The following is a 20,149-nucleotide window of genomic DNA, read 5'->3' on the forward strand; positions in this document are numbered from 1 at the left end:
ACCAAAAGATTCCCTAATATGCTGCAAGCCACAATTTCATTACCAGATCTCGTCATCGCTGCTGGAATCGGCAATCGGTCTTCCATACTCTGCCATAGTCGCGAGCATTATCTCAGAGAAATTTGAACTCGTTGTTCAAGCAGCAACTACGCAGTGACCTATCGACCTTGCAACGAGTTGAACAGAACCTGAAACGCTGTAAGGATTAGCTCCCGGCCATCGCTCCAAATGCTTTCATCCTCCATCAACCCCAGATCCTCTCCCCTGGTCGCTTTGCCCATCAACTCCTTCGTGGGAAACGTCAAAGCTACGAGAGGCTCGACAGGCTGCATACGAAGGCCCTGCAAAACCTGATACAGCTGCTCCGCGGCCTTGCCACCGCCGTGTCCGCCGTAGCTGACAATCATCCCGGGCTTTCCCTTCCATTCATTGTAGAGATAGTCGATGGCGTTCTTGATGCTAGCCGGATAACCCCAGTTATACTGTGGTGTGACGAAGATGAATCCCGCGTGCGAGGCGATCTCCTCGGACCATTTCCTGGTTAGCTCGTGCGTATATCCATCCGGCGAGGAGATGTACGATGGGATGCCTGCTTCATTGTACATGGGGAGATTCCAGGTAGCGAGGTCGATAAGGCGCAGGTTGGCGGTCGGGTATGCTTTCTGGATCGTCCTCAGGACGAAATTGGTGATTTGCAGCCCAGCACGGGGGACTCGCTGGCTGCACACGATAACTCCGATGTTCGGAGTCGACATTTATTCGGTTTGTGGTGATCGCTTGCTTGATCTAATTTTGATGCGGACGCGGGACAGGGCATCGGCTGCCTTTAAGACACTTGGACCCTCACCCATCATCATCTTACTGAGGAGCTGCTTATATATACCAGTTTACATCGGATATAAGCAGGAGTCTTCGGAATCGGGGATAGCAAGCAAGTCGGAAGATGCGATCCGCTCGGTCCGTTCTTTGTCATCATGCTCGGTAATCCTACTGTCTCTCCGACTTTCCTCCATTACGACAGGCGCATCGGATGCGTCTTATAGACGAAGCAGATGATGAATGGCGTCTTGATCTGGGGAAATGGGGAATGATCATTGTTGAAGAGGTGGCGGGATCAAGTATTCATCGGTTATTTGATTCTATATATACTCCCCCACAGCAAACCTATGCAGTGATCTCCGTCGAAGGAATGATAGTAGCAAACGCATCACCGAGTTCACTCAGAACCACCGAGACAAGAGTCTCAGCGTTGGTGCCGGGAATATCTCGGTCACCCACGGCATCACTGGCGATGACCACATCATAACCGCGCTCACTGGCCGCACGAGTCGTGGTCGACACGCAGACATGCGCCATATATCCCACCAGGACAACCTTCTTTCCCACATCTCCCAGACCCTTCAGGTATTCATCGAGATCGGTCTGTGCAAAGGCACTCGGGAAGTTCTTGGCGATGACCTTCTCGCCGCCGCGCGGGGTCAACTCGTCGAATTCCTTGGCGAGGTCGGTGCCCGGGGTGAAGACGGGGGCGCCTTGGGGTACCTCATGAACAATATGGACAATGTTCTTGCCGTCGCCGCCGGCACGGTACTTCTCTAGGAGGGTTGCGATCGCCTTGCGGGTCAGGGAGACGTTCGCGGTCTTGAGATAGCCGGTGGCGTATTCGTTCTGGGCGTCGATGATGATGAGGGTGGAATCCTTGGTAGAGGCGGTGGAGGGAGGGACGCCGATCATTTGGCGGAAGGACTGTACGGACGACATTTTTCTGACTGTGAATTTGTAGGTGAGGTTTGTAGGAGGGGAGATATGTGATGATGGTTGTTTGCGACCTGCGGATTGGAAGAAGAGTGCGGGGAAGAGCTGCGATATTTAAGTTATCTACGGAGTCTCCCAATTGTAGAACCCCGCCATACTTCGGGCAATCGGGGTCTCCATTCTGACAAATATTTCCGTGGATCATGTTATTGAGCAGGTAATAGCTTAATAATGATAACCATGGCCTCGATTAAGAGCTGCTGTAGCTTCCTCATTGGGATACATTATTCGCCAAGCTTTTCCGAAGTGACAGCGTGCAGACTAGTTCGACTAGCCAATGATGGTGCATTCGTCCGGACTATAACACGGGAACCTGATTTCGGCAGGAGAATGAAAGTTACCGGGTACTCGCGTCGCTGATTTCCACATTCGTCTCGATCTGTGTTGTAGTCCAGATCTTCCCATCCGGCACCACGATCCGCTCCTCGCTGGTATTGCTGCCGTACCCTGTCCCAAGCTCTGTCGGCAAAACCTCGGCATCCTTGGTCCTCAGTGAGTTCATTGTCACACTGTCTTTGAACCGCGAGAATCCCCAGTGCGTTTGTTTGGATCCTGTCAGTTTGGAGGATGCGTATTTGCGCCCGGAGGAGTACTCGCCGATGAGTCGGGGCAGGAAGCGGGAGGCAATTGCCTTAAAGGAGGGGATGGAGGCGGCCAGGATACCCACGTTGGTCTCGATCACGGACCAGTACATGGCGCCGCCGATGGCGTAGGTGAAATCAGCCGATTTTAGCATGGTGGGGATATAGGTGATGCGAATAATCGAAGAGATGCAGGCACTAGGGGGCGTGTCAGAAAAAATGACAGGTGAGATCGAGATACTCACAATAGTCCCAGGCAGAGGATGAAGCCAAGGGCAAACTTCTGCTTGACCGGCATCTGTAGCTTGAGGAGGACTTTGATAGGGAGCGAGTAGGTGAGCAAATCAGTCAAGATGTTTAAGGCCGCGTTGGAGAGATAGAAGATATTGATCTCAACACACTGGCCCGGCAAGGCCGTGTTCCAGGCTTTCGGGATGGGTTGACACTGAAAGGCTGCAACCATGACGAACACTGCAGCCTGGGTGCCGACGATACCCATCATCATCAAAGACATTCGCGTGAGCGTCTTGTCGCCGATGCGCGTGTAGAACCAGCAGACCGACGTTTTGATGAAGCCCAGACAGGCCAGATAGAACATCGAGCTGAGCCATACGACCTGCCATGGTCAGAGTTGCAATGAGTATTCGTTTTGATGGTGCATACGAAAGAATAGGAGGGCAGGTTGCTTTTATCCACATCGGCAAGATGAGAGCCCAGTCCTTTTCTGACAGCTGTTCAAGATCAGTTGCGGATTCTCATGAACAAAGGATGTCGTACTGACAGACGATAGTTACACCGATAAAAGCCCAAGAGAAAAGCTTCATTTGTCAGTATAGACGCGCAATTGCCTAGTTCCGGTTCCTTACGCATGCACACACGATCAAGTCTCGGAACAGTCAGCCTTCTTTTCGCCAGCATATCTCAGGAGACGAACTTACAATCGTCCACACCTACATGCCTCAGAACGACGACTCGAGCAAACATTCGCAGACAGATAACCACAAAAGTAACGACTGCAAAGGCAATGGAGATGCCTACCACAACTGGCCCTTGAGAGTCAGATGCCATGATGAATGGTCTGGAATGCAAAAGAGTGACAGGACGACGGACGGACTAGACTGAGAGGGATGGCTTGTTCTCATTTATTCCTCGCCCTCTTTGATCATCTTCTTGTACTCTCGAAGACCCGATCATAGCGCTGACTACTGAATAAGAGCAGTGGAGACTGGAGATCAAGTTGATATGTCAATTGGCGAGCAGGGATTCCGATTCTGCGTTGGTCGTTACATCCTGTCGAAGCTCCAGAGGCGTCAATTTAGATTATTACCGGGTAATAACGCGCAGAATACAAGGATCTAGGGTTGCTTGAATGCCTGAAACTGATTTACCAAGCTTCTCCTCAAAGTAGCAAGACGGGACACCTGAGACAGAGGGGAATCACTCCATGTCTCAGTTGGTCCTTCTATGCTGGATTGACTGATTATTGAGACACCGGTTAGTGGCACTGGGTGTAGTTCTATTGCGCAACATCGACAAAGGTTACTTGATATGGAATGCTTCCCTGTTTCGTAGTTAAGACGGAGACGTCCGACGTGAAGGTGGGACTGTGCAGGGTCTATTAGACTTGGTATTATTAACCACTGAAATATGGTAGATAGTCTATAGTGGACGGACAGAGATTGGAATTGGTTCTTTTGCCATTGCCCTAAGGAGACGGTTTGAGCCGACTGTCCCACACGACTGCGTCGAGTTGCAAACTGGTGATCGTTGTCATCTTCAGAGGTCCAGATAACATGGAGGGTACAGTCAACAGTTCATATGGTAGATGACCATGTAGGGGATACGGACCGGGAGAAAAAGTACGAAGATTATCCAGGAGATCGGCAACTGTGGCGTAGAGAGAGAACGGATGTAGGAAACAGGAGCGCTGAAACACAAGTCAACTCTTTGGTAGATGTATCATAGGAATGTCTACTTTGCTTCTTCTGGAGAATAACTCCACTTCGTCCCCTGGAGCCGACCATTATTGTGAACGTATATAGATCGGTGTTTGCCACCAACTTTTTTTTCTTTCGGATGCTCTCCGCTGTTCTGTGTATGTTCCAGGAATTATAATAGAGGTCATTATGCTTTGCGATTGCGGTTGATCGTCATCAACTTTTCTTCGTCGTTGATTCTGGATGGTAGTCGGAAATAGTTTCCACTGCAACCCAACATGGACGTGTCTACCATTGACCCTCCAGGCATGAACAATACAATAGTAGGTGTCTACAGGAGAGAAAACGACATCTCTGTTCATCTCGTCGATGATCAGGACAAAAGTCCATTCTTACGAGTCAGGCCTTGCCGACTGCTCGTCACTCCGCCTCGCTTCATACGCGGAATTGCAAAGAGACAAGAAGCTCCACATCCACCGTTGGGCATGAGATCGGCACTGGACATCAACGTATCATGCTACACAATAACCCGCTCAATACTGGGAGAGGGGCCAAAATTGGCTATCTCTAACGGTTGTCTCGCTCACCACTCCCCATCAAGTTTAGACTGGGGATGTCATGGCGGAACTTGCCATTCGCTTGTCTCAGTTCTCGACCATCAACAACTGGGTCTGCAGATTCAGTGACTACAGTTGCAAGTCGAGAATGTCGATTCCTACTTTATACGGCAACGGCTCGGTCTGGTTAAACACACAACGGTCCATCGAAGAGCAAGGATGTGATTGACAGCTCCAATGGCCGTCAGCTTCATCCGCCTTCGTACATTAGTTGATGTACTATTGTCACACTGCGGCCAAGATCAACCCTGCTTCTCCACCTCTTACTCGCTTCATGAATTATCCAGCCTGCTGTCAGCTGCAACCGAGACTCAAGCAGTCGAGCTAAGCGCCTGGGTTGGGAAATAGCTTTGTATATTCGTGTTCACGGATTCTGTCTCGCATCGGTGTGTTGAGCGTTCATCCACTCCACCCCCTCTTCGTCAATAGTATGGGGAATCCACATGGCCTTGCCGCGGTCGCAATCGGGGCAGATTGGCCTAGAGGTAAAGCTGGCCTCAAAATCGATGGCAAGGCCTTGGTTTCTGTGTCCTGCGAGCGCAGTCTTCTCTTGTCTTAATCGGATCCCACTCATCGAGTCGCCACCATGGGTCTTGGGGAAGAGATACTCGCCAGAATCACCTTGACCAACGTCGTTCTGGGTCTTGTGGCGTATGTGTTGCTCAAATTTGCGTACCAGATTGTCAATTATCACTTTTTCCACCCCCTGTCTGTCTTCCCAGGGCCCTTCTGGGGAGGAGTTACCAGACTTTGGATCGCATGGCACAATCTTCGCGAGACTGAATTGCCAACCGTGTATGCCTTGACAAAGAAATATGGTATGATACACCATTGTATCACAATGTCCTCGGCAGCAGATGCTTATTGAACACTGAGTAGGCCCCGTTGTGCGAATAACTCCCACGCTCCTGCTTGTTAGCGACCCGACCAAGCTGCCGGACATCTACCATCGGAATGCAGACAAGACAGGACACTACATCACCGGAAGTTTTGGCGAGACTGAATCGCTGTTCAACATGCGATCGCATAAGACGCACGCAGCGTTTCGAAAGTATCTGGCGGGACCTGTAGGTTGATTGCAATGCGACCGTCGGCAACGAGAACCACGGCGTTGACACTCTGCAGTACAGCTTTACCAACGTGAAGAGGATGGAGCCCTTGATTGATATTCGTATTCAACACTGGATCGACAAGCTCAATGAGAGATTCGCTCAGACTGGAGAGATTTTTGATTTCTCATGGTGGGCCGTGTAAGCATCATCGGCCGCACTCCCGACAGCGCCGCCTGAGACTAACTGTGATGACATGTTGCAGCTACATGGCGTACGACATAATCAGCGAGATCGGTTTCGGTGGCCCCTTTGGCTTCGTCGAGCAGGGCCAGGACGTAGGAGGGCTCATTCAGGGATTCCACGACGGTCTGCCGGCATTCGGTTTCTTTGCTCGTCTGCACCCCTTCACCAGCTGGATGAAGACCACCTTCATGAAGAAGTACCTTGTTGCCACATCCCAGGATGATACGGGGATTGGCGTCCTGATGCGCTTCCGTGATCGCCTGATCGACCAACGGCTCCGCGAGCTCGAAGAGAAGAAAGATATCGGTCGCATCGACCTCCTGCAGAGCTTCATCGAAGCGCGCACCGAGGATGGGTCACCCCTGGACATTGAGTATCTCAAGGCCGAGGTACTGTTGGTGCTGCTTGCGGGGGCCGATACGACCGGCACCGTCTTCCAGGCCCTGGTGCACTTTCTTCTTACCAATCCCAGCGCCTACCATCATATGATGGACGAGATTGACGCGGCAACGGCCAAGGGATTGATCTCCGATCCAGTCCCTCAGTATGACGAAATCGTCGAGCACCTTCCATACTATGTGGCATGTGTTCGCGAGACGCTGCGGCTCAATCCCCCTGCTCCAAACATCTTTCCCCGGTATGTCTCAGAGCCTGGTATGGATTTGTATGGCAAGTTTGCGCCAGGGGGGACGGAGATCTCAGGCAATCCGTGGATCATGCAGCGAGACAAGAAGTTGTATGGAGAGGATGCGGAGGAGTTCTGGCCAGAGCGTTGGCTTGATGCTGAAAAGGCCAAGCTGTACAACAAGTATAGCTTCACATTTGGCTATGGGGCCCGAGTGTGTCTGGGGAGGGATATTGCCATGATGGAGCTGTACAAAGGACCATTGCAGGTGAGTAGTTCTATCCCCGTTACAATGTTTGACAACAGTGCTGAGACTACCAGTTCTTCCGCCGATACAATGTCCAGACCGTGGACGACAAACCAAAGGCTCGATTCGAGATCAAAGGAGGAGTTGGTTTTTACCGCAATGTATGGCTGACAATCGATCGTCGCCTGCCAGAAAAGGCGTGAGATGATACTACTACTGATCAGCAAGATTCGGTTGATCTTCATTCAAAAGTGTACCTGCGCTTACTTTGTACCTCATTACTTCAACACTACAGAATGAACTCGCGACTTTACGATTTGTTTGCGGGGATACTCCGTACGTATTGAATATTTCTTCCAATCTGGCACTACTGGGGGGCATCTTCCTTGTGTGGTTGACCGATCAGACTATCGGCGTGTGCGATCGCCAAGGTCAGCTACCCCTTACGCACTCTCAGATTGGGTTGAGATGTATCAAGAATCAACTTGTGCTATCTATCTACCTTATTCTTTCATGGACTGAATGTTCATGCAGAGATAGTCTGCTTGACGTGTTTGTTTGCGCCTGGAGACTTCCCCTGGCTGATCGACATCCCATGAGCCGTTGCTCAATACTGCACATATGCGCGTATGACCTGTCAGAACTCAAATTACGAAGTGAAGCAGGGACCAATCTTGGTTGCTTTCGCTCCACCCCATTCCCAGCTAACAAAATCGCTTCTTGACTGACTCCTTCCCAACTTCAGCCAGCGATCATCGAACATCAGGGCACGAACATTGAATAGTCAGCCCACACCGCCAGTGACATGGACATCTCTGAGGCACGTTGAGTCCTGAGTGTGACAAATTGTTGTCTTCTCTGTCGCAGTGGGCCTTTGAGTTTACGCGGATAGGACCGGCGTGTCAGAAGCGGCCCGAAAGCGTCCCATTCGTCCATTCGCACGGTCAAGGCCCAGAATGATCAAACTAACAGGATACTTAGCGTTGGTTGTCGTCTCCCAGCGCGTCATTGGCGTTCTTCTGCTCATCCCCACTTGACCGGGATTTGGTCCAGAAAGGGAAGTAGTTCCCTCTGTGTGTGCCATCTGGTCTGGAACGGGGTGATCTGGAGGGGTGCAGAACCTCGGTCGTGTCCATGGAGGGGCGACTAGGTGACAGGTCCCTTATCTATATGACGAGTTACATTTCGATGCTCCTCGTCCATCCGTTGTTGTATTGAAACCACATATCCAAAGAAAATGGCAGCAACAAAGACTATCCAGGTGCCCCATCTCGGCGGCATTACCGCCGGTTATGCTCTGTCCAACGACCGTTACGACCCCGCCAAGCCGACATGCGTCCTGATCAACTCGATGTGTACGACTGTGTCCCTCTACCGCGACCAGTTTAGCGATGTCACCCTCACAGATGCCATGAACCTGCTGGCCATCGAGCCCCTGGGCCACGGCTCGACCAGCTGCCCGTCGGAACACTTTACATACTGGGATTCGGCATTGATGGCGCTGCAGGTGATGGATAAGCTCGGCATTGAGAAGGCTTTTGCTCTGGGAACGAGCCAGGGAGGATGGATCGTGACGCGCATGGCTCTGTTGGCTCCCGATCGGGTGGGAGCCCCTGCATACTTGAATTGTCTACCAGTGCGAGGTGGCTTGTTGAACTGATGTCTCTGTGCTGTCATCTAGATCCTCGGTCTGATGCCCTTGGGAACCTCGATGGATTACGAATCGGCGGACTCCCGATCGAAAGGGTGCTGGGATCCCGCCCCGGCCCTCCAGCCCTTCTACGAGAAGTGGACCAGCGCTGTTGCGACGCCTGATTTCCTGGTCGACGATGTCTGGTGTGGCATGGTCGGTGGCATTGGGTTTGGCGCCAGTGCTTCAGAGGAGCTGAGTACGTTCTGGACAAAGACCTTAAAGGAGGTCTACAAAGGAGACGAAGGCCGAAAGAAGGTCCGCATGGCGGTGGCTTGTCTGCTATCGCGCGACGGACTGTTGCTGAGACTGAGGGATATCAAGTGTCCCGTGTACTGGTTACAGGTGAGTCCACCCCTACGTCAGGGACTGATATCGTAGGATGCTGCTAAGGTTGACGCGACAGGGCACCGAGGACACTCCATTCGGCAAAATAGTGCCAACAGAGCAGATCAAACTCTTCACCTCGTCCCCAGAGGCCAAACTGGTCATGATCGAGGGAGGAGCTCATTACCTGAACGCCACCAATCCCAAGGAGGTGAATGCTGCGCTATTGGAGATGGTGAATAAGTATAAGTGATAGCGTAAATAGCATTTTTGATAGATGATCACCATGCATTTCTAATCTTCCACTTGACGGATGTCCGGCACAAGATTTGGATTTCAAGTTGTCAAATGCCGAATAGTCCCCACAGCCACAGCACAACAGAGTTTGCAAACACGGCGAGTGGAGTCACTATTAGACTTGACTTCGTAAAAGACCATTGTCACGACAGCGCGGAGATAACCATTGTGAAGACTCACAAGTCCGCGCTCTCCACTTTGCCACGCTTTTGGCCCACTTCCAACGCAAGGATCGACTATTCTGCAGCTAGAACGGGCTAGGGTCACCCAACGGCCAATTGAACTTCTTTGGTCTGTCGAATGAGCGTCCTAAAAAAGAATGGTAGCTTCCCGCCAGTAAGGGGCCGCTCGTTAGTCTGGCCCTGGGATTCGTCGACACCCTGATGGCTGCAAGCCCAAAACTGTCCAAATCTTGCGGAATACGGAATCAAAGTATCATTCCATCATGCTGAAAATTTCCTAGGCAGCGCATTTTACAAAAGGAGTATGGGCTAGAATCCTCCCGGTTGGGGCCAGAACGAATGCAGGTACTAAGAAGAGAGATCATTCGAGGGATTCGGTTATAATGTCCTCGTTCTTCCTACGGCAGTCGATCACCCACTGCTGCAGTCTCTCATGTCGTAATCACTTAGAATGGCAGACCAGGGAGACTCGCTGCAACCATGGGTGACTGCCACCACCGCTTCGGTGACGGTGCTCGCCTTCGTCATGGTTTGTCTGCGGCTTCTGGCCCGATGGGAGAGGAAGCAAAAGTTGTGGTGGGATGACTGGATGATTGTGTTCTCCATGGTAGGTTCACAGTCCTCTAAGAGGGATCGCAGCTAACATCTGTAGGGCTGGAACCTGGTCGTCGTCGGCTTCATCTTCGCCATGGTCAAAGAAGGCATGGGTCTGCATGCCGGCACCGCCGTCCCCATCTCCAACCAGGTCATGATCGCCAAGTTCCTCGTCGTGGCCGAGATTCTCTATGTCTTCAATCTGGTCTGGACCAAACTCAGCATTCTGCTGATGTACTACCGTATCTTTCATTTCCCCTACTTCAAGCGCTGGGCGTACATCATCGGCACCTTTGTCGTTCTTTGGGTCATCTGCATCACCTTCCTTTTTGTTTTCATCTGTGTTCCGGTTCAGAAGTTGTGGTATCCCGATCTCCCCGGACGGTGTATCAACCAAGTCGGGACCTGGATCGCTAACGCGGTATCAACCATCGTGACCGATCTGGCGATTCTCGTTCTGCCAATGCCGCAAGTCTGGAAACTGCAGCTGCGTCTCTCTGAGAAAATCGCCTTGACAGTTGCATTTAGTCTCGGATTCTTGTACGCGCTCCATCCCAGTGACCCTGGTCAAGCTCTGACCAATTACAGTGTCGTCTTTGCCTCGGCCTACCGGTTCAGCGTCCTCTTCTCGTACACCTCCGCCGACTCGTCCTACACCCTCGCTCCAACCGTCGGCTGGACCGCCATCGAAATGTCCGCCGGCATTGTCTCCGCCTGTCTCCCCACCCTCCGACCCGCCTTACAGGCCATCGTCCGGATCATCGGCATCCAAGGCGCCTTGCCCGCCCTACTGCGCAGCCGAACAGCCCCCATGTCCAAGACGGGCCAGTCGAACCCCAGCCAGAACCAGCTGACAAAAGGGCACACAGGCAGTGGTGTCGGTCACTCAGCGCATAGCCGGCGTCATTCCTTCTATTATCTCCCGGATGAGGCGGATTCGAACGGCGAACAGCCCATGACGCCGGAGCAATTGGATGCGGCTCTCCGGCCGGAGTATGATCACGGACATATGGTGACCAATGTACTAGGCTCGAAGGGGAGGAACGTCGATAGCGCGAGTGATGAGATTCCTTTGCATGGCATCCGCGTACAAAAGGATTTTACGCAAGTCAAGGAGCGATCAGCATAGACATCACCATTGTTTCCTACAGCAGATAGATCAACTCTTATGGTAGCGAGCATCAATACATATATTCCGTCCTTGACAAATGTGGTTGTTTCAAATACTACGCCGTAAAATCATATCTCTATTCATGAGTCATACAATGCAGATCCAATCTATGTCTGTAAGCCATCCACTAGCACCGCTGTCCTGAATGTGTTCCTCCTCTATTTGTCCTGATCATACAGCCCATGCTTGATATCATGGCAGGTGAATTTGGTCCATTCCAGGCGCCGGTACTTGGGTTCCTAAGGTGTCAGCCTGGACGCGGATATTGAATGACATGGGCAGCTGAATGATACCTGAAGATTGGATTAATCTATGGGAGAGATCTCCAGAAGTGATTTTATTTGAACTAGAGTTAGGCATCAAAAGTCAGTGATGGGTTAGAGAGGTGAGGAAAGATACATCGTCTGATGGTGATGCGACTGTCTACATATATATCAGGCTCCACAACACCATAGACACTATCGGGCATTCCTCTCCAGGTTCTTTACAGGATTAACACAATGCTATTTTAAACAACCCATTAACCAATCCTTTTTCGCATTCGAATGTATATTAAAGGGCAAAACAACATGAGCACATGTCATATAAATCTCCCTCTAGCTCCCCTGCAGCTGTTTAGAGTAACGCGGATAGGATAATCTGCCAATGAGGACCAACAGTGGATGCCCAATAATCTCCTGGCGCCTGACGGCCATCGCGGGCTTATAAATGTTGAGCTTGTGTCAGCCGTCGGATTACACCTTACCGTCATTTCAAAAAGACCACCAGTAGAAAGCAGCTTAAAAGCCTGGATTGTTCGAGCCACTCATTTTAAACACCCATCAAACCCCTGCCGCCTCTCCTCAGCCGCACTTCACTCTGACCATACATTTTTCCTTTAAAGGCCCTTTCGGCCCCCGTCAGCATGGAGCGCGTTCTTCATGGTTTACACAGTGCGGCTGTCCAGTCGCTGATTTCAACATTAGTGTTGTGTAGATGACAGAACTGCAGACCCAACGGTGATGATAGTGCTCACCCTTACAACAGACTTGCTAGATAACTACATATGCCAACTCCAGGAAAATGACCGTTCAAAACAATCAAATCCCCGCCATCTACGCGCGGGCGATCGAAAAGTACAAGGAAATTACTAAAGAGGATCTCGATGTCGCCTTCCTCTGCAAGCTCCAGAGCGTTGACGATCTGGCCAAAGAGATCGATGAGCGTAACAAATCCTTCAGCGAGTACCGCCACAAACGCGGCGCCATCTTTGATGCCATGCAGGCGGCACTCATTCCAGTCCAGCTGTTCGGCGATATAGCGGCCGGAGGCGCGTCAATGGTCTTTCCTCCCAGCAGTCTTGTTTTTGGCGCAGTGACCTACCTCGTGACGGCTGCCAAAGGCGTGTCGAGCTCGTATGACGCGATTGAGGATCTGATGGGAACATTAAAGGTGGGCGCGGTCTTCCTCCATTCGTCTTATTTTTTTTTGCTCCTCCTCCCTGAACCCCATTTAATGTGTGCAGGATTTCACTATCCGATTAAAAGCCTACGGCCAGGAGCAAATTTCCGAAGATCTCAGCGACAAGCTGAGCGATATCCTCACCACATTGGTGGAAATTTTTGCCCTTTCGACCAAGGCCATCAAGCGAGGTAGACTGCTCAAGTTCACTCGCAACATCCTCCTGGGCACCGACGACGCCATCAAAGAGGCAGTGGGTAAACTGGATAAGTTGACCAAAGTGGAAGCGAGCCTCGTCGGTGCTGAAACCCTGGTTGAGGCCAAACGGACAGGGCGCGTGGTGGATACACTCCAAACCACTGTCACGTCGACGAATGTCACAGTGCAGGAGACGGGAAAGGCCGTCAATCAGATGACCGTGCAGGTCACCGAGGTACATGAGATGCTGGGTAACCTATTGATCACGGCGAATGGCAAGGATGAAAATCATGGCGACTCGGCAAAGTCACAGCGCGACCTTGTGAGGAAGATTTTGCAACCATCCGCGACAGACTCGGCACAGGATTGGTACGACAGGATCAGTAAGACCCGCGTTCCTGGAACAGGAGATTGGATTAGGAACGAAGACGTGTTCCAAAGCTGGTTGGTTCGAGATCTCCCGGTCATGTTCATCTCTGGTAATCCTGGAGCTGGCAAATCCTATCTTTCATCAAGCATTATCGCCTTCCTTAAAGACCAATACCCGCAAGGGGTACAACATCCCTCCCATGTCTCCATAGCGTACTTTTTCTTCAAGGATGACAACCCCACCACGAGGTCCTTTCACCAGGCCCTGCGGGATCTCGCCTATCAAATCAGCAGTAATGACCCGGCATATGAGAAGTACCTTGCAGCCCTTGGAGATTATGGGAGCACCAGCACTCTGGAAAGTGCGTGGCGGACCCTATTTGTCGACTACTTCCTGAAGAAAGAATCAATCACGAGTAGTGTCTATGTCCTCTTCGATGCGGTCGATGAGGCCTTTGAGGAGGAAAGACTTGCCTTCTTGCACCTTGCCAAGGATATTCTGGACTCCCCGAATCGTGGCCGTTTGCAGTTGGCCATGGTTGGACGGCCGCATATCAGCGACCAGCTGGCTGAAGCGCTCGAAACCTACGTCCCGACAATCTATGTGACAACACTGAAAAATTCCGCTGATATCGACCGGTACATCAGAACCAGCATTCAGAAATCAGTGATCCTGCGACGCGTCTCACCAGCTCTACGGAAGGAGATTACCGAAAAACTGTCTGCAGGTGCTGAGGGCATGTTTCTGTGGGTGAACCTGATGCTGCAGGAGCTAGTCAAGAAGCGCAACGAGTCCAGTATCCGTAAAAGCCTCGCGCAGGCGCCCAAGGGGCTGAAGGAGATGCTGCGCCATGTGCTACTGAGCTTCTCCGCCAGTCTGAACGACGAAGAGTTGGAATTTCTCAACGAGCTCCTGCTGTGGGTCACCTGCGCCGTTCGTCCTCTGAGCCTTGGCGAGGTGGAGGCAATCCTCGAGTTGAAGTCAGCCGAGGGAGATGGGATGATTTACCTCGAAGGTGCCCTTCGCAAACAATTCGCTGCTTTCTTCAACCTCGACCGTGAGGACGGTCTGACCACAACGGAGCTCCAGACCATGGCAGACAGGACATATGAGTCAGACGATGAGGATACTACTAAACCAGATAGCGATGATCAGGACGCTTTTGAAGATGTGGACAACATTATAGACTTTGATTCGAACAAGAAGTCGACCACCGTCACCTTCAGCCACGCATCCCTGGGCGATTTCTTCCGTGACCCAAACGAAGGCAAGGTCTCTGCCGCGCAGGACAAACTGCCAGTCGGAGTTGTTTATAAAGATGCCAAAGTTCATGTCCTCAAGATGTGCCTCAAGATCCTCATTGATACCGAGTTTTCCGAGAGGGCTACGGACTCCGGCGTCATGGAGACCTACGCCAAAGAACATTGGGTGCAACACCTTCATTCAGTGCAGCCCTCAGAGACCTCGCTCGAGGACAAAAAGACAATCGCCAGCATGCTGGCCAGGATGTTCGGCACAGAAGAGTACATGGCCAGATGGGTGGCAATGAGAAGCTGGGTCTCGACAAGCGAAAACCTGAAGGCCATTCAGCGCTGGTGGGATGATCCCGAGATTGTCGAGTCGCTTGCAGTCAAGGAGGCCGAGTTTGTCCTTTCCGTCAAGGAGAAGCCTGTAGAGACCTTCCGACCCATCGCCGAGCTTTGCACCAAGAAATTGTTGGCTGAAGACGATTGGGTACCCGCGGCCGCGGCGGCTATGATTATCAGCTATCTCAAATGCCAAAGAGGGATCGATGAGGATTTTCTTTACCGTTTTGCACCGACTGCCGCCGAGGTCGTCGAGGCTGCCGAATGGGCGCAGACCGAGAAGACGTCCCGCTGGTACCAAAGGGTCGGCGTCGTGCTGCGCAACACCGGCCACATAGACGAAGCTCTGGACTATTTTAGGAAGGCAATCGCCATAGATCCAAATAACTGGATTGCCAAAACAGGTATGGCCATAGCACACTTGAGCAGGAAAGAATGGTCAACGACCCTTGCGCTCGACGAGGAAGTAGAAGCAGTTCTGGAACGGCAGCTCACTGATCAGCCCGATCAGAAGAAAAGGCTGACTGCACATTTGCACGTAATACTGGACCGCATCGCAACCTGCTATAAGGAGCTCGGGCAGGCAGAGAAGCACTATCTTAAGATCAAGAAAGCTCTTGCGGTGAATCCCTACTGCAGCACGTGCACATATACGATTCTGCGTTTCCAGAACGAAACGGACCGGTTCGATGAGACCATCTCTCTTGTGAAAGAATATGCCGATGCACAAGTTCCCGACAAAGAGTACAATCGACTGACCGAGTTTCTATGGCAGATGCCAAGCGTGAATGAAGAGGTTCTTGAGTATTTCGCCGTCGCTGGCCAGGCTACGGGGAATCTCGACCTCATCGTCCGTTCCTACCGCGATGCGGCCCGAGCGGCCCGAAAGTCGTCCATGACCGTTGTCGCGGCTGATTTGGACCTTTCGCTTGCGCGTATCTACTCAGAATACACTCGAGAGGAAGACAAGGCGACGAAACGGTGGGAGAGGATCCTTAACACGTATGGATCAGCCAAGGAAGAAGGCCAGATTGGGTCGGCCAAGGTCATCGCCTCCTCCAAGTTGGCCCAACTTTGGCTGTGCCATGCCGTCGATGCCGGCGTAGGTTCCCCCGAGGCGGAGGAGTATGTCAGACGATTGGAGCAGTTGGTAGCACGGTACAAGACCGAGGACACGTCCGCTTTCTGGATCGCCGCGCGGGCTCGGGCCATTTCTCTTGGACTATGGTACCGCCTGACAGGCCGACACGATGAGGCGCGAGCTCTACTCGCTCCCTCCGTTAAACGGGCTATACAGATTTTATCCGACGATGACCCAGAGAACGACGGCGCAGGCTTGGCTGATTTGCAAAATGCTCTACTCGCTGCGGGTGACATCAAGAATGTGGTTGCGATTGCCTATGCTCTCGGACGATATGCGGATAAAGACGAGGCGGAGAATGAGGAAGGCGGCTATAGTGACTATGGGTACACTTGCGATGGCCCGTGTCGAAGGGCGTTTAAGTCGAGGGAAGGCATTTCGCTGTGCTCGATCTGCTTCGATACGGGCTTTTGCGATGATTGCTCGGAGCTGCTGCGGACTGGGGCCATGCCATTCCAAGTATGTAGGGCAACGCATGCAAAGGACTTCGTATATATTCCACCGCGACCACAGAAGGTGGAGGCCAACCGAGTTCTGGTGGAGGGACAGGTTCTGACCTATGAGGAATGGCTCGCCCAGTTGAAGAAGGAATGGAAGGTGTAAGGCGTCAGTAGCGGGGATTGATGGAAGTGAATAGCTTTGTCATGTTGCAATAGCACGCAATGCATTAACGTATCGCCCCAAGTTGATTGATGTAGCAGGAAGGAGGAGATGATGAGGATGATGAACGACCCTGAGGATGAAAGCTGAGGAGAGAGAGAGAGAGGAAAGAGATGCTTTCCGGGATTATCAGGCACCAACTGCCAGTAGTAATGTGGTCGAAATGTCTATCGATGTTGCATGGCAAGACTGTGGCGACATCGCCATAGGATACAATATTATCAAATACAAAATATCAATATCCTAGAGGGGTGGTTAGAATACTAGACAATAGGTGGTAACAAGAATACTACTTTTGTCAAATAGATATACCTTAGATTCCGGTGGTGGTTCAACCCCACGACCAGTAATAGCCTCGGCACACACATGATGTCTAAGTTTCTCACCAAACAGGTTAATCCTGTGTCCTCATCCATCACTTCCACCGGTCGCATTTGATCTAGATCATCCTTTTGTGCTAGATTCAATTCTCAAATCGAATTTTGGTATTCATCTCATTTGGAAATATCCCAATCGACCATGTCTTCGCCAAGCAAAGGAGAAAACAGCATTCCCATCCTCCTGGCTTCGATGCGACCTACAGTACACCTGGAGACGTTTGTCTTTCTCACCACGACACAGCCGATCGAAGATCTTCCCCTTCAATCTCTGAAACCAGAGATGCTATTTCAAGAAGACGAGGGATTGAGCATCATCACCACTAAAGATCTGGCCGAGTCAAATGGGTTCCTTGACTATACATTTCCATGCAAGAAGATCTCGCTGGCGGTGCATTCCAGCCTGGAGGCCGTGGGACTAATTGCTGCGATCTCGTCGAACCTCGCTGGTCATGGAATCAGTACCAATGTGGTCAGTGGGTATTTCCACGATCACATCTTTGTGCCTCTAGGAAAGGAGGATGCTGCTTTGCAGGTGCTGCAGGACATGATGAAGGCAGCAGAGTCAACAATACAGAAATAACCATCTCTACTACATGATTTGTCAATTTGATTTAATGAGCCGATATCATAACCTTCATGATGAGGCTCAATTGGGTCTCCGTACATTGAATGATTGGTGATGGGGTCAAGGCTGAAAAGGTGTCGATCTAGAACCGTTGCTGGGATCAGGCAGAAGAGAGGGGGTTGACTCACAAGGCTATCGAGCGAACACGTCAACCAGGGAACGACAGGGATACACCAGTCCGAGTCATGCTGTGAGCGACAAGGCTGATTTCTAACCAGGCACATTCACTGGTGCACGACTAGACTAGGGGACTGCTGCCTGGTAGCCGCCACTTAAGCATAAGAGTGGCCATTTTCCTTCTCCAGGATCAACGAACTTGTAGAAGCATCTATCTCTACCTAGACTTCCACTATGCGTTACGGACGTCGTTCTCGGCACATTCCTTCCGACGACAGTGAGTCGGAGATAATGGAGGTCATCAACGACAACACCATCGCCGCCAGCAAGAAAGATACGGAAGACAATGCAGATGACACGGTCGAGTCTGTCAAGTATGCTCCCCCAGGGACGATCTGCGAGGTTCACAACCTCTACCAGTCCAAACGCGATGACAATGGTCGCACTTCGTGGACCAAGAAGAAGCCCGATGATCTTCCCAGCACAGGCGAGAACTCTGAGTCGGCTCAGTATGCTCTCATTGTCCGCCACGTCAAGTGCTACGATGGTCGCAAACCTCTTCAAATTCACTCCATTGTCGTGCAGAGCGAGCGGCTGAAAAAGGTCCTCGGAGAAGTACTCGACACCTATCCAGGCGTGACCATGACCTTGGAGCGAGTGGAATTCCGCAGTCCTTTCAAGCCTTTCGTTCATCGATGGGAGCGATTCGCCAGTGCGCGTGACCAGGAGCTAGACTCGGTGACCAAATCGCACGTGGAACTTCTCTACAATATCCTTGAAGAGGAGCTACGGGATACGATTGCCCGTAAAAATGACCTTGTGCTCAACGGCGTCGTCACCCATGATCTTCTTTGGACCATCTTTGAACCGGAGGATGAGATTTTTAGTATGGTTGGCGGTCGCCCCCGAGCCTTTCGATTCAAGTCAGGGGAGACAAATTGTCGGACGGGCGCATTTGATCTTGAAGCCCAATACATCGATTTCGACGGTGATGACTTTGGATTCCGTGACAAGGGCTTCGAAGTGGCACCGTTTGCTGGCACCATGTCCATCACGGCTCTTCCGGTGTTTCCCCTAAAACATCACAGTGACCAGATTTCCGTTCGTGACGCATTGGTCGCTCGTGGAGTGGTCTGGGAGACTTACAAGGGGTATCATTTCAAGTATTACGAAGGCCTGGCTGTGGGTCGGTACATGAGAAGGGAATTCAAGTTCAACATCAAAAGCCGCATCATCATCGACGCGGAGGCGTTCAACACCTTCAACCCAGACGAGTCCGTCTCAGTGTATCCTACTTGTGGAAAGGAACTCACAGATGACGAGCGACTGCTGGCCGCTCCCACTTTGCGTGGATATTCGCTCAAAGAGAAACGGTGGCTGGAGTTCAATCTCGACAGTGTCAAGGAGATCGTGTGGGATTCACAGGCCTTTGATTCCCTGGTACTGCCGCAGGATCAACAGGATCTCAAGACACTGATTCTGGCCTTTGCCAATGCGCAGTCAAAACAAGCGGATTCGTTTGACGACGTGGTCCAGGGCAAAGGACGAGGAATCATCATGCAACTGAGCGGGCCCCCGGGTGTGGGTAAGACACTCACTGCGGAGAGCGTTGCCGAAGTGATGAAGGTGCCGCTGTATGTGATGAGCGCGGGAGATCTGGGGACGTCGGCCTCGACGGTAGAGGAGGCGTTGAAAGATATCCTGCGCATGGTTCCCAAGTGGGGAGCGGTGCTTCTGCTCGACGAAGCGGACGTGTTCATGGAAGCCCGCAACTCAACGGACTTGTGGAGGAATGAGTTGGTGTCGATCTTTCTACGCATGCTGGAGTATTACGAGGTGAGTTTCTAGTCCGTTGTCAATACCATCAAGCTGACATGTATCATCCAGGGCATTCTCTTCCTCACTACCAACCGCGCTGGGAACATTGATCCAGCTTTTGAATCTCGAATTCACGTCTCCATCGTCTACCCAGATTTGGACATGATTTCCCGTCGCCATATCTGGCAGCAGTTCCTGACTCGCACCGCCAGGACTGAACAATTCTCCGATGAACAGCTGGAGACCTTGGCCGGAGTATCGTTGAATGGCAGACAGATCAAGAACGTGCTCAAGACAGCTCATTTGCTGGCATGGTCACAGGAGAAGCCGCTTGCTTACGAGCATTTGCAAACAGTACTCAAGCTCAGGGATGCTACGTCGCCCACTGTCAATGGGGTTTGAGAGGTAATCATCCAAAGGCAGACATAGCATATTT

At 51.6% G+C, this 20,149-nt stretch overlaps 9 protein-coding genes across 9 annotated transcripts; 6 read left to right on the forward strand and 3 right to left on the reverse strand.

The window, feature by feature from the left end:
• Positions 1-158: 158 nt before the first annotated feature.
• ALT_3242 (flavin-dependent quinone reductase) lies at positions 159-755 on the reverse strand (the record flags this gene model as incomplete). The annotated part of the gene is made up of 1 exon (XM_033562631.2): positions 159-755. The coding sequence occupies one exon, from the start codon at positions 753-755 to the stop codon at positions 159-161; it is 597 nt and encodes a 198-aa protein (XP_033418522.2).
• Positions 756-1,164: 409 nt separating this feature from the next.
• On the reverse strand, positions 1,165-1,761 carry ALT_3243 (putative isochorismatase family hydrolase; the record flags this gene model as incomplete). The annotated part of the gene is made up of 1 exon (XM_033562632.2): positions 1,165-1,761. The coding sequence occupies one exon, from the start codon at positions 1,759-1,761 to the stop codon at positions 1,165-1,167; it is 597 nt and encodes a 198-aa protein (XP_033418523.2).
• Positions 1,762-2,152: 391 nt separating this feature from the next.
• On the reverse strand, positions 2,153-3,464 carry ALT_3244 (putative integral membrane protein Pth11-like; the record flags this gene model as incomplete). The annotated part of the gene is made up of 4 exons (XM_033562633.2): positions 2,153-2,594; positions 2,642-3,012; positions 3,060-3,127; positions 3,335-3,464. 4 exons carry the CDS (start codon positions 3,462-3,464, stop codon positions 2,153-2,155), a joined length of 1,011 nt encoding a protein of 336 aa, XP_033418524.2.
• A 2,072-nt stretch (positions 3,465-5,536) lies between these two features.
• On the forward strand, positions 5,537-7,320 carry ALT_3245 (cytochrome P450; the record flags this gene model as incomplete). The annotated part of the gene is made up of 5 exons (XM_033562634.2): positions 5,537-5,768; positions 5,830-6,017; positions 6,076-6,200; positions 6,265-7,138; positions 7,192-7,320. The coding sequence occupies 5 exons, from the start codon at positions 5,537-5,539 to the stop codon at positions 7,318-7,320; spliced, it is 1,548 nt and encodes a 515-aa protein (XP_033418525.2).
• Positions 7,321-8,354: 1,034 nt separating this feature from the next.
• On the forward strand, positions 8,355-9,387 carry ALT_3246 (alpha/beta fold hydrolase; the record flags this gene model as incomplete). The annotated part of the gene is made up of 3 exons (XM_033562635.2): positions 8,355-8,720; positions 8,799-9,152; positions 9,214-9,387. The coding sequence occupies 3 exons, from the start codon at positions 8,355-8,357 to the stop codon at positions 9,385-9,387; spliced, it is 894 nt and encodes a 297-aa protein (XP_033418526.2).
• A 677-nt stretch (positions 9,388-10,064) lies between these two features.
• ALT_3247 (uncharacterized protein) lies at positions 10,065-11,336 on the forward strand (the record flags this gene model as incomplete). Its single annotated transcript, XM_089599526.1, has 2 exons — positions 10,065-10,220; positions 10,266-11,336. The coding sequence occupies 2 exons, from the start codon at positions 10,065-10,067 to the stop codon at positions 11,334-11,336; spliced, it is 1,227 nt and encodes a 408-aa protein (XP_089456269.1).
• A 1,104-nt stretch (positions 11,337-12,440) lies between these two features.
• On the forward strand, positions 12,441-16,716 carry ALT_3248 (NACHT and TPR domain protein; the record flags this gene model as incomplete). Its single annotated transcript, XM_089599527.1, has 3 exons — positions 12,441-12,809; positions 12,883-16,572; positions 16,627-16,716. The coding sequence occupies 3 exons, from the start codon at positions 12,441-12,443 to the stop codon at positions 16,714-16,716; spliced, it is 4,149 nt and encodes a 1,382-aa protein (XP_089456270.1).
• A 576-nt stretch (positions 16,717-17,292) lies between these two features.
• ALT_3249 (ACT domain-containing protein) lies at positions 17,293-17,733 on the forward strand (the record flags this gene model as incomplete). Its single annotated transcript, XM_033562638.2, has 1 exon — positions 17,293-17,733. One exon carries the CDS (start codon positions 17,293-17,295, stop codon positions 17,731-17,733), a length of 441 nt encoding a protein of 146 aa, XP_033418529.2.
• Positions 17,734-18,129: 396 nt separating this feature from the next.
• ALT_3250 (ATP-binding protein) lies at positions 18,130-20,115 on the forward strand (the record flags this gene model as incomplete). Its single annotated transcript, XM_033562639.2, has 2 exons — positions 18,130-19,731; positions 19,783-20,115. 2 exons carry the CDS (start codon positions 18,130-18,132, stop codon positions 20,113-20,115), a joined length of 1,935 nt encoding a protein of 644 aa, XP_033418530.2.
• Between the last annotated feature and the right edge of the window lie 34 nt (positions 20,116-20,149).

The sequence above is a fragment of the Aspergillus lentulus genome (assembly GCF_001445615.1).
Source record: "Aspergillus lentulus DNA, contig: Alt05, strain: IFM 54703, whole genome shotgun sequence".
Lineage (NCBI taxonomy): Eukaryota > Fungi > Ascomycota > Eurotiomycetes > Eurotiales > Aspergillaceae > Aspergillus > Aspergillus lentulus.